Source organism: Gallus gallus, chromosome 7 (genome assembly GCF_016699485.2).
Source record: "Gallus gallus isolate bGalGal1 chromosome 7, bGalGal1.mat.broiler.GRCg7b, whole genome shotgun sequence".
NCBI lineage: Eukaryota > Metazoa > Chordata > Aves > Galliformes > Phasianidae > Gallus > Gallus gallus.
In genome coordinates this window covers 11,655,123-11,668,138 of record NC_052538.1, presented here as the reverse complement: position 1 = coordinate 11,668,138, position 13,016 = coordinate 11,655,123, and the positions used below count along the sequence as shown (strand labels likewise).

Sequence of the window (13,016 nt, the reverse complement as noted above, 5' to 3'; positions counted from 1 at the left end):
AGAAAAGTGAAGGCACAAGCCAAGGGAATAGCAAATGGCAAAGGCTGCTGGGGAATTCTGCTCCTGACAGACCTCCAGAAGGGGCTCTCCAGGTCAGACAGCTAGCTGCTCTTCCCCAGGAGCCTGCAGACAACCCAGCTGGGAGAAAGGAGTGGCACTGGAGTGCCCACAGCTGGTTTCCACTACTGGCAAGATGCTGCACCTGCCAAGCACGTTTTGAAGCAAGCCACCTCAAGTTTGTAATATGAACAGTTTAGAATTTCTCTTGAATCCAGGTAAAATAAATAAGTAAAAAGTAAAAACAAACTAAGTGATCACTCTAACATGTCTCATTAATTTTATTTTTTAAAAATCAAGTCATAAAACCTAATGTTTACAAGCTTGCACTTGCAACCAGCTTTCACTTCATACCCATTTGAGGACAAGAGGTTTCACCAGAAATGTCACTCGAGCTCAGAGCCCAGACAGTACCCATGGGAATACTGGGACACCCTACACAAAGCAACACAACAGGAGCAAACTTGCAGCTATGTGAATATATGAAGGACAGAGAAGGGTGTCATTCCAGTGCCAGTAGTTTCTAGCTCATTCAGTTTTCTAAATGCATTACCTTTCAAAGTCAGAAATACAACCAGCGGCAGCAAAGGAAAAAGAGTTTATAAAAGCATGCCTCTCCACGTTACCAGTAGCCTGATAGGGCATTATTTCTTATAATTTCAAATGATGAACTGTCTTCCACAACAGAAAGCTAAAGGTGCTGGGAAAAGATTTGGTATCTGCTGACCAAGAAAAAGACTTTTTTTTCGCCTTCTGACTCCAGTGTATTAACAGTTTGTCCCCTGCCCCATGACTACCGTCTGACACTACCGTCCTGGCTTATATCACGAGTTGAAAAGTGCCAGTCAGACTCCAAGATAAACTTGTCAATAGAGAAGTGCAGACATTCTTCCCTGCCTGCTTGTGAATGTCAGCTGTTTGTCTGGGAGCAGTCCCTTGAAAAGCCTTTACTAAAGGAAAGGAAAAGGGAGATACAGAGGGCAATTCAAACAAACAAACAAACAAAAAACCTTAAAAAAAAAACCGAAAAGGGGGGGAGGGGAACCTCACAAAGACTGCAAAGAGGGGGAAAAAACCCCCCACAAAAACACAACCTCTCCCCATCAGGTCCTCCCAACAGCCTTCTTTATCAGCGGTTCATTGTCAATCAATTAGCCGAGGCAGCGGGGGTCTGTAAGAAGGGGGGTAGCCTGAGAGACAATGGTCTGCCCTGTTGTATTACTATTTAATCACTTTTCCTAAATAAATAAAGCAGCCCTGAGGTGCTGTCATGTCAAGGGAATTTATAACAAAAAAAAAAAAACAACCCTTCATTTTTCATTGGTCATTACTTTTCCTTCCCTCCCACCCCCGCAGGACTAGAGAGGGTTATTACTGTAGCCTTAAGTTCCATCTTTGTGTTGCTTGCCTTTGATTCCCACTCGGACCTTGCCACTTTCTGGCACTAATTTGTCAGGCCGAACAAAGGAGGGATTTGTACCTCCTGTAAGGTCTCAATTAGGAAAGGCTTCTGCTGTATTATGTGCCATTGGGACAGGACACAAAGACGGTAATTACAGGAATTTGCACTAAATGGCTGAAGAATTCACAGCAAAACTTTTCTTTCTCCCCCTCCTCATCCTTTTCCAAGCTTACCCCTCCCTGCAGCCCCAGGGAAAACTGGTCTCAATGCCTGCAAGATGTAATTACCGGCAGCAGGCCCCTTACTTTAAACAGCAGCCCACGCAGGGAACAGCACAAACTGCCCGCAGGAAGCAAGGGACAAGGAGGGAGCCTTAGCGACTCCAAAGTCTCCTCAGCACAGCTTTCCTGAGCCAGACAAGATTTCTCAGTTTCTCTCAGTTATAATTAAAATCATTCGTTTCTTTGTGCTATGTTAACAGCCAGAAGTACCAGCTGACTTTTACTAACCAGGTCTCAGCAGGATCGGCAAAGGGCATGCTCCACTATGTATCCCCCATCCTTGGGTACAGGTAGTCCCAGTGGCATCATCCCAAATCCAGGAGGTGGCATGCTTCTTATAGGCTCTTACAATTCAAATTTCTCTGTGCAAGAGAGAACTGAGCTTTTGCTCAGTTCTGCAGACTGAAAGGAGCCCACAGGAGCACTAGGAAAGTCTTGCATGTATCAGGGAAAGACACAACGTGACTGGCACTGTCACAATACTTCATTTTTGTGGGGAACACATACGAGTTCAGACTAAGCGTCCCATGTTTGGTAGAGGAAACCCACTCCTTCCTACTCAAGAATCTCTTCCCATATGACATAAAACAACACTATTTCACATTGCAGACACACATTTTGTTGCCATTACAGGACCTGATCCTGCTGGAAACACCACCTTGAAATTCTCCTGGACCTCAGTCAGAGGATGAAGCAAAATCAGAAAATATTCCTCCATCAAACTTGAAATGAAAAGAAGAAAAAAGGAATAGAGCTTGAATACAATGTGGGATGTTACCTTAAAATGAGACTGTTAATTCTCCTGACTTCTTGACTTTCACAAGGTCTGTCTGCTAGGTACCACACCAGGCTGACTCCATCCTGGGGATACCTGTTTGGCTATGCCCAGAGTCTCCTGACAGCTTACGTTATCACAACTGTCCTTAAAGGTAAGACATCTCTGTTGTCCCTGTTTTAGAGGCAGCAGATGCTTGCTTTTTCGCTCTTAGATACCCAATGGCATGCAGTTAATCAGAGCTGCTGCAGCACTCAGGCACCTTCAATTGAGTTCGGCGCCTAATTAGTCCCAGAAAAACAAGACATGAAGTTAGAGTTCATAGCCAAGAAAAGAACTGAATTCAAGCAGAAGTCCCAACAACACTACCAAACTGATAACTGCCGTGGGGCAAACCTTTATGATACTTCAGCATCCAAAGCGGTGTCATGCACCATGGAGAGGTGAGCAGGAGGCACATCTGCAGGTAAGCCAGCTTCACCTACTCCCAGCTCTGCAAGCAACAAGTGTTCCTGGGGGCTCAGGTCTCCTCCATTAGAAATTCAGGCCAGCTAGCTGGCCCCGCACAGATTCCAAAAAGCCATGTGTAGTTCTAGAGCAATAGGAGACCCTCAAACCAGACAGCTCCCCATCCCAGGGGAATGCAGGACCCTAGCAGCTTCCACAACAGAAGATGAAAACCCACTGAAAAGCTGCTATTGATGCTGCTGGCAATTTTAAGTGAACATAACTAAAGCCAGCCCATGGAGCACAATTTTGGCACAAGGTTCCAAACTTGCTCCACAATGCTGCCTTTACTAAAGTAAGAAAAAAACAAAAAACAATGAAGTGCACTCACATGGGTCCCCTCTATTTCCACCTCATTCCCAATCAGGACAAAAATCACACTCCTGCCTAGGACTAGAGTCCATTTCAATGTCCATTTCAAATGAACTGAGATTCACAAATAGTTGCAGAACATTAAGGTCATGTTTTCATCTCTGCTTCAAGGGAAGTGAAGAGCAGATAAGCTCATGCTAGAATCTCAGTGCTAGAACATGTGCCACCAAACGATGGTATGTCAGGGAAACATACACATAGCTTTAAGGAGTCTCCTGAGAAAGCTCAACACTGAAAGTGAGTTCCAAAAACAACTTTGAGGAGACTTATTAATAAAAAGACACAAGTCCTTGATGTTGGAAACCGGCACTGTAACCAGAATTCAGGTCCTTTTGATTCTGGACCACCTGTCCACTGTCCTTTGAAAACAACTCATCTGCCCAGTAAGAAAGCCCTGGCCCATGTAGCATATGATGTGTGTGCACAATCTAACGCACCCGAACCACATATCTAATGCTGGAGAGTCCCTGCATCTTTTAGATTTTTCTCCACATTTTAGGGAGGAAAGAAAGATTAATACACCAAGGTGTCTATGACTGCAGTGAGAGGTAGAGAGCTGTACGCTGCTAAAACAAACGTAAGCTCTTCCATGTGATTTTCTGTTTGTTTGTTTCTGCAGAGGAGGAATAGGTGCAGAAACTGCTGTCTAGTTGCTTACCTGCACACTTGAAACTCTGAACTGTGAGTCCTCTCTCCAGAGACAGTGTGGTCAGGATGCTGAGGAAGCTGGTTGTCACAGACTGGCGCTTGCTCTTCCTGAAATCATTTCCAAAAGGTCGATCTCCACGTTTGTTTCGCAGTGTGACCTGTGGGTTCTGACCTAGACTTCTAGTGACATTAGCAGCCGTTTTCAGTGCTTCCATCCACTCTTGGGCCCTCTGACGGGTCTCTGCACGCAGGCGGAGGACATCTTGAGGAAAAATGACCTGAAAGCAAGAGTCACAGCCATCTTGAGTATCGGTCTGAACCGACAGGCAAACATCAACATTGTAGCTCAGCAGAGGGTCTTCATCAAGCCTACCAGGTTGGAATGCCATTAGATAAGACCTATTTAAGACAAAAGTAAATGCCTTCCAGTTATTCTGGACAGTTAACCTATAAAGAGTCCCCGATTTGAGAATGTTTTGGTATTCTTTAGTATTTTCAGTCAAATTCATAGACAGCAAAAGTTCCACAGGCTTCTCTACCAATCCATTAGTTTGAGAACGGTCACTGCTATTGTCAGGCTCTGGCACATTCTCCACTTGCTCTGGCTGTCTTGTGAAAGTAGACACAGAAGCACGCATCACTTCCCAGAGCTTCCGCCCCCAGTCCAAAGCCTCCCATGATGACTCTGCCTTCAGCTGCAGCTGGGAGTTGTCCGACAAGACAGCCTCCACAACCTTGGCTTCAATGCTACCAGTAACAGTGACTCTTTGAAAATGCATGAGCGGATACACGGTGGGAAGAGTCTGGTTGCCACTGCTGTCCAGGCAATACAGGTACAGTTTGTATGGGGAGAGCTCAGCATAACAGGTTTGCCAGTAGCTGTCATTGTCTCTTCTAATTTCTAAGTATCCCTTCTTCAGAATATTTGGGAACGTTGGCTTGTGTTCTAGAAGAAACAAAATGAGAACATTAATTCATTTTAAACAACATCTCACTTTGCTCAATCATATTGGCTTAAACTTTTCTACTGATCATACGTGATGTATTCAGAGGCTAAGACCATAGAAATAGCCTTTATCCAATACACTATGATTACAAAATACAAGCGCTGACTATCAAAAACATAGCACTTCCTTACTGAGAGATGCCAAAGCACTTTACAGAGAGGAGGCAGGGAAAAAGGGACAAAGGAAAGTAATTTTTCAGCAATAATCCAGTAGAAGTGACACAGCAACCAAGACTGCAAGCCTCTCAGAACCTAGTCCAGAAGAGTACAGCATTATAGGGTGAACATACAAGTGGCAACAAAAAGATGCTACGCACAGAGAAGTGATGTTGTCTGGACATCTCTCACAGTGAATCTACTGCTGCATTTGATATTTGGCCCACCACACATTCATGTGATAGACCTGTGTTGAACCCAGGTGTGCTCTCACTTCCCTGAAGGGGACAGAGAGGTGAAAGAGAGGAAAAAGCTCTTGAGCCGTGAGAGAGAGAGAGAGAGAGAGAGAGCAGCACTTGGCTAGCCATCTTAATGGCCTCATTCTCATAGGACAAACTCGCCCCAGCGAAGGATCTCCAGGTGCTGCAGTTCCCCCGCGGCACTCCCCTCACGCCACCAGAGCGCCGCGCCGCGCCACACCTTCCCTCAGCAGCCCCCCAGGCGCCGCCCGCCTCGCGGAGGGGCACAGCTGCGCGACCGTTAGAACCGTTGGAACCGGCCGCGCCCAGCAGGGGGCAGCCCCGCACCTGCAGCTGCGCCAGACGAGCCGTGCCCCAGTGCACGCACTGCCAGCAGGTGTGAGCACTGCTTCCTCCTGGGCTGGACGTGCCCATCTTCGCTGGTCCCGGGGTAAATCCAGCGGAGTTCACTGTGACGCTCCAATGGCGACTTTAACATTTGGCACGGCACAACGCAGCCCTGAGGAGCGAAGTGTTGCTCCGTCGCTCCGCCCTCCCTGTGATGGGACCTGCGATGGGTTTTGGCTCACAGCGGTCAGGAACTGCGGTAACACAGTTGCTTTTTCACCAGCAGTTCCTGCCGTCGGCCCCACAGCCTTTCAGAGGGATGGGGCAGGCAGCTGGAGGCAGGGAACATTTCCAGCATCACCACCGGACCAGCTACTGCTCGGGTCAACAGCCCACGCTCTACAAGTGTAAAACACGAGCACCTCTGAGCACGCCTAGGATGTCTTCAACGCAGAGCAAAGCACCTGGGTTCGACAGAGCTTGGAAGCAAAGAGCACAGGATGCAGCTGTAAGGTCCCACATCCCCACCAGGCTTCCTAGGAGGGCTGGCTGGACTGCCCTCACAAAGCCCAACGATAAGCGCCCAACGATAAGCATTTATAGGATTAAGTAGACAAATTTCAGTCAACTTTATCAACATCCATGAGAATTAATTGTTTGGGAATACTTAATGTGAGTATGCAAACCTGAGACAGGCAGAAGTGAGGGAAGGACGCTACCTCCCACCCACACAAACAAAATGGATGCTCAAGTTTTGCTTTGCCAACTTGGCCTCAGCTTCCCCAGGTAGCCCATATATACAGAATAGAGACTGCACTTAACACCATGTGCAAAAAAAAGCACTCTTAAATTTGCCTAGAAAGATTTTCTGCATGTATGACAAAAATCACAGCAATTTAAAAATCACTGTTTTGGCACCACGTATGGAAAGGCTGAAAACAAATAAATATAACTGTATATTGCAGACAAATGTGCTACTTGAGAATATTGCAACTAAATATGAAAACTGAAAGCCCAACCTAAAACTTAAACGGTAGAGAGAAAGCACGCTCTCATAATCCCAAATGGATACACACGTGTGCATACACACACTAAAAGAGAACCAATTTCGTTCACCATCCATCTCTGGCCCTGACATTCATTAGTATTTCTGTGCTAACTCAAAAGCCATTAATTTATCTGAAACCCACACTAATCCCTTTGTAGTGCAGATAATGGGCATCCATTCTAGAGTCATCTTCCCTTTCTATTAATCCAATCAGGGAGGCAGCACTTCTGCAGCTCCAACTGCAATCTCTCTCGCTTCCATCAAGTACAGATGACAGTTCAAGCTTCTCCATAATAAGACAACTCATAACCTCCCCCCAGCCACCCCTCCTTCATCTGCGCACAGGTTTGCTCATCTTTTGTTGAGCTACAGAAAGGCTAGCTCTCCTTCTCTGCTTTTCACGGAGGCAACCCCTTCTCCCTTCTTCACCCCACTTCTTTCCTCAAGCTCAGCTCCACTCTCTAAATGAGACAAAACCAGCAGCCAACTTGATTAACATTCAAATGTCTCATATTGTTTAAGTCAGGGCAGTAGTAATGTTGAATCCACACACACACACCCCTTACAGCCCTCTGCTCCCAGACCTCCTCCATGTGCATGCAGTGTGCCAGACAATGCCTTTCCACCCAGAGAGCAAATGCTCCCACCTCTCCATCCACCTTCAAAACAGAAACGGAACCTCTGCATTTCTTCCTCCTTACAGAGACATGGAGAGTACACTGAGGAAGTATTTAAAAAAAAAAGTGTAAATACTAACAGTAAATGGCCCACGCCTGGACCATTTGGAGTTAACAGTTTCAAGCAATGAGGGGGAAGGAGGCAGAAGAAAGCAGAGTAACTCTGCAGCTAAGGACGGGGCAATATGCTCTTCAGCATCTCTCCTCTCCTTCGGGGAAAGAGCCAGGCACCCTGCACCCAGCACACACCTACCACTTTCCATGCTTGGCAATAGGAGAGGGAGCCCAAATGTTGTCTCAGCATATCCAGGAGATGCAAGTTCCTGAACAACTGACGTGTCCCAGGAAAACGTGTCCTGCTCTGCGCCATGGAGGCATTTCTGATTTCAGCAATACCAAGTAACTTGGAAATGCCACATTTCTGAAGGACTTTACTTTTGAGGTGGTATTCCTGTCCGGATTCCCTTGTGCTCAGAGACAAGCACAAGTCACAGAGCTTTCATCAATAGTCCTCGTCTCAAATTCCTATAGAACTCAGCAGATGCCTTTCTGACCTGAAACGCTCTCTCAGATCAGGATGGACTGCTGTCCCACAAGGCTCCCGAGTTATGAGAGATGGCACTGCCAGACATGTGGTCAGAGAGTACACAGGCGCAGAAACCTGTGCAAGTCACCTTAAATACAAAAACAGTTTTTCTCCAACAATTTCCCAATTTAAGTACAGTTTTGGCATGGCAGTCTGGACCAGAGATATGAGATAGAAAATGCCTCCAGGTTCTACTCCCAGCTCTGCCACTAACTCTGTAAGTCAAGTTGGCCAACTCATCTTCTTGTACTTTCTGTTTACCTCCATTCTGCATATTGTTTTCTGTTTACTCTCCTGTAAGCCGTATGTTTTTGATCACACTGTTCTCAAAGCTCTTGGGAAGTTCTCTGACAGAACACCCTCATACTGCTGCTGCCAAAATAAATTAAACACATGAGCTCCTCCTTAACAGGACTAATGACTTGCTTGGGGGATTAGGAACTAACTGTCCCTCCGCTGGCACGGCTAAGATCTGTGATGTCCACTGCCTTCCTACTTAAAACCACCATCTTTTTCTATCCATTTTCCATCTGGTTCTGCAGGTGCATCTTTTGTGGGCAAAAGAAGTGAGAAAATCAAATGAAGATGCATTTGATGATCCTTGTATAAATCCACTCAATTCTACTTCAAAAAGAAGGAAGAAAGAGTATAAAATGACTGACAAAGCTATGAAAACAGTCATCGGTTCACATTAGCAGAGATCGCTGACACCACTAAGGGAAAAGCCTTACATACTGTAATAGCAACTAACATGAAAATTCAGTTATGAAAGTCATCACAACATCACTGGAAGCAATCAGCACTGCCACAGGAGATGAAAAACTCTATTAAGCTTTATGGAATGCTGTAACAATCTCCATAGGACATAACCCTCCCAACCTAACTCGCTGGTGCCTTTTACCGTATGCCTCCTGCATTGTCAGTTTCTTTACGTGACCCCCTCCCATAGCCTCCCACTGCACTTGCCTTCTCTATTCTCCTCTGTGCTCTCCCATGGCCCCACAGGCAGGGGAGCAGACAGGGTGCTGCTGCTGCTCTCTGCCAGCCCCTGTGGCCCCTTCACTCAGAGGCTGCCCCATGAGCAACCAGGACTGAGCCAGAAGAGGACAAGTGCAGCATTCCCCAAATCAGACAGAGCAGTTAGAGGGGAAGTCTGATCTAGCAGATGAGATTAGGTGATCCAAATTACACTTCTGTCCGACCTTAGGCAAAACACCTCACCCCATCCCTCTGTGTCCCTGCTTAGTCTTGCTGCCTTTACTGCATAGTTTGTTTAAGCTGTAACCTCTTGGGAGAAGGGGCTGCCCCTTGCTAGATACACAGACAGCCCTTGGCGCTTACGGACCCCAGCCCAGTGGAGGGCATCCAACTCATATTGGATTTTAAACAATTTTGCCTCCTCAAATCTTGAAAGGCTCCAAACCTCTGCAAGTACAGCTTTTCCTCGCCTACCTTTTAATGCTGAAAATAGATTGGCCTCTTGGGGCACTGGATGCTCCAACTGGCTGGGTGCTTTCTGGGATTATTTCCAAGTAGTTTGAGGCTTCCTGCTCTCCAGAGAGGAACGTGCCAAGTGTTGTTTCTGCACATCTGCCTTTTGGATGGCTACACTATTGTTTTCTACACAATACCACACAGCTATAACGCTCTACCATCCCTGTAGCAATTGGTCCATCCCGGCTGTGCATCTTCTACGTACTGCTGACAGAAGACAGTGCTAATGGAGTGTTTTTGCAAGACCACAAATAGTAATTAAGACTTCACAAACCTCCCTGGTAGACCGGAAAGGAGCTGGGCTTTATGTGGCCATCAGCAGTATGTCAGCGTGAGGGCTTCACATCATACCTCAGAATTTCACATTGCTCAAGATCTCTGGCTACCTCCACTCTGCAGCAGCTCCCTTACTAAGCACAACCTCTCCATTTTCTGTCCAGCTGTCTCTGAGGCTCCTTCCCGAGCACGACAACAGTGGCAGTTGATGGCTCTGCCATCTCCTGCTCTGTGACCCACTGCCAGGAACCTGCTCAGCACAGCAATATGTACTGCTAAATGCTGCAAGAGCTAGCAACGTAGGCACAGAGACGGTGTCAGCCACTGCTGCTGCTGAAGACAAGGATACCTGGCAAATAAATTAAAGATTCCAATATTTTTCAAGCAGACTAAGTTATCTTCTAACAAAGCTGAAGAGAGATGAATTAGGATTGGGATTTTGTTTTAATTTCAATGACTCCAATTTCCCTGTCAATTTGCATTAAGAGTTATGAATTAAATTTCAAAAAGAAATTCTCCTTTAGATCAAAGAACAATTTCAGCATCAAGTTCTCAATGGCACCTAGTCAAAGGCTCCAAGGAGCTCTCAGTTATGATATGATTTTGCAATTCAAAGCAGCCAGACCCTGCAGGTGCTTATGGCTGTGACTTCAGCAGCCTCTGGCTGTAATAAAACTAAGCACTTGCTTAAAAATGATTACAGACATAACCTCAACAATATCATTCTCCAGCAGACGACACTTGTTGACTTCCTACTACCACCACCAAGCCCCATCACAATTGACACCCTTATCAAATAGTGGTGAGATAAAAATCAACTCCTTTGCTTAAGGACCATCTTACTCTCAACTCAACCCAGATTGCAAGTGGTTAAGATAGAACTGAGACTGCTTTATGCTACATAAGGTCAGTGTAGGAGTAGAAAAATTAAATCCCTCAAGTCAATGTGATCCCTGAAGTAGGATAAAGCAGCTTTGTAAAACTCAAAGAACAGTACCGATCCTCAGTCTGTGAACCACTATTGTGCTGCTCATGAATAGAAATTTAGATGTTTTTCCTCCTCAAAAATATACTAGAGAAGTTTGCCAGTGGAACACGATTGAAAGTGCAGCAATGACAGCAGAGTAGCAAGGTCCTAGGCTGCAGCAAGTGAGGGTTTGCTCTAATGCAACAGCCAAGGGCACAGAAATAAAGAAGCTGCTTACCTTCAGAAGGCATCAGGTACACAGGGATCTCCAGCAAGATACTCTTACCTCTACTGCCAACCCTCAAATGAGGTCTGGAAAGGGATAGATCCTGGCTCAATCCCTTCTGGTCACTCAGGTGCACTGCATTGCATGCACCTGAGCTCCCCCGGGTTGGCCCTGCCTTCCTACCAGGTGCTCCATCACTGTTTCAAAGCAGTGACTTAGCATTTCCACTGCAGCCAGATATCCAAGAGTTGCACGAAGCTGGGGCCCAAACCTCTTTTGAAATCTTGTCTGTACTACTCCTGAAGACGTGATCAGGCCTTTGCAGTGTTCAAAATGATGTTCCCAGACAGGTAAAAAAATGCAGAGAGGAGAAAAAATGATAAATCAGCAGAGAGAGGCAGGTGAAATTTTGGCCCCAGTCAGTAGACTTTGGCCTTGTTAGCCAGTTTTAAGGCAACCGTTTTCTTCAACATGCCTATTTTGCCATGTTGCAGCACTGCAACCAACCCATAGATGCAGCATCCTGACAAAGTACTGCTAAAATCAGTGGGGCTGACTGAGTACCTACCTGCATAGCCAGCTGGCAAGGGGTACCAGGCCATCAGCTCTCTGCAGCTGGGACACTTTCAGCACACAGGTGCTTGTCCACTCAGTGAAATTTCTTCAGTACCCTATGCTCACAGGTGAGGCAGGCAAAATAAGCAGCTAGCTGGGAAAAACACTATAGCACCTACAGTCCCGGGACTGGTTGTGTTTGAATGAAAACATCCACATGACTGTCAAAGATAACTGCTCATGCACTGTGTTTTTAATGATCTAAGCGAGCTTTCTTGAGATGCTACAGAAGCAGTATTCTCCCTTTGTTTGCCAGGACACATGCCCAGAAATACAAAAGCCTGCCTAGAAATTGCTTGCAACTTCCTTCTTTTCTAGCTCCACTTACTGCTTGACACTGCTCAAGCAGTGGTCATTTCTGGCATGCTAGCTGTGTTGCCAGCAGACCTGGAGAGATACAGCCCCAGAAGGCATAGCTTCTTTCAGAGCTTTTTCCTTCACAGAACGTGGAATAGATCCAGTTTCATTTTATTTGTATTATGAGAAAGTAAGCAGCAAGAGCAGATAAGCCCAGAGTAATAAATATAATATGAAGATAATGAAAAAATAACTGTGATTGTGAAGAGCTAATCTGTGCAGCAACTTGGCCAGCCTCGAAGGACCTGGAGACCTCTGCAGGCTCCAGAGGGAAGTCTTTCCCTGCCACAGGGAAAAGGAGGAGCAGCTGCAAGCTGCTCTCAGTACCTCATATGCATTGGTTTAATCTGCATCAAAGCCCTGGAGAGGGATGCCTCCACAAGCTGAGGCCCCCATGACTTCTTCCACCACCCCAGCAGCTTTCAGCCAACCTGCAAATATATTTTTTTGTCTGTTGCATAGTGTAGTTACCAGTCCCAGATACACATTCCTGCAACACTTACTTTCTTGGTTTTGCTTTTCTGTTTTAAGCTCAGCTCAAAGTAGCAGTAAACTCTAAGGTAGGCTCTCCAGTAAATACAAAGGGAAGAAATACCAAAGCTATCATCTGAACCCTGCACAGCAGCAGAACAGAATACACTAGAGAAAAAGGTTAGAAGTTCATTTTTAGACCACAGTTCTCATTCCTGAAGGGAGGTACCATCACCCTGAAACAGGGATCCCACGCAGAAGGGCTCTGGGAGAGCACACAGCAAGCACTGACAGATGCCTCATGGCTTCACAAAAGCAGTAGGAAAGTGTGAGCTGAACATCTTAGAGGTACTGACTGCTGGTGGGCTGCAGCACGGTCCTGGCAGGAGTTCTTCAGCCACTATCAACCCATTTCCCACCCTTGCTTCTTCACTTCTAAGATTCCAGGAATCAGCTCTATCTTGAAAACAGCTTTGAGCCCAGTCCACTTCTGACATTCACAAAATAA

General features: G+C 46.1%; 1 protein-coding gene across 4 annotated transcripts in view; it reads right to left on the bottom strand.

Moving 5' to 3' along the window:
- PLEKHM3 (pleckstrin homology domain containing M3) overlaps positions 1-13,016 on the bottom strand; it is a 132,718-nt gene that overhangs the window by 96,345 nt on the left and 23,357 nt on the right. For all 4 annotated transcript variants that reach the window (XM_040703912.2, XM_015289505.4, XM_015289508.4 and 1 more), the window contains one exon: positions 4,053-4,988. In XM_040703912.2, coding sequence (XP_040559846.1) covers positions 4,053-4,988 — 936 coding nt within the window. The remainder of the gene's footprint in view (positions 1-4,052; positions 4,989-13,016) is intronic.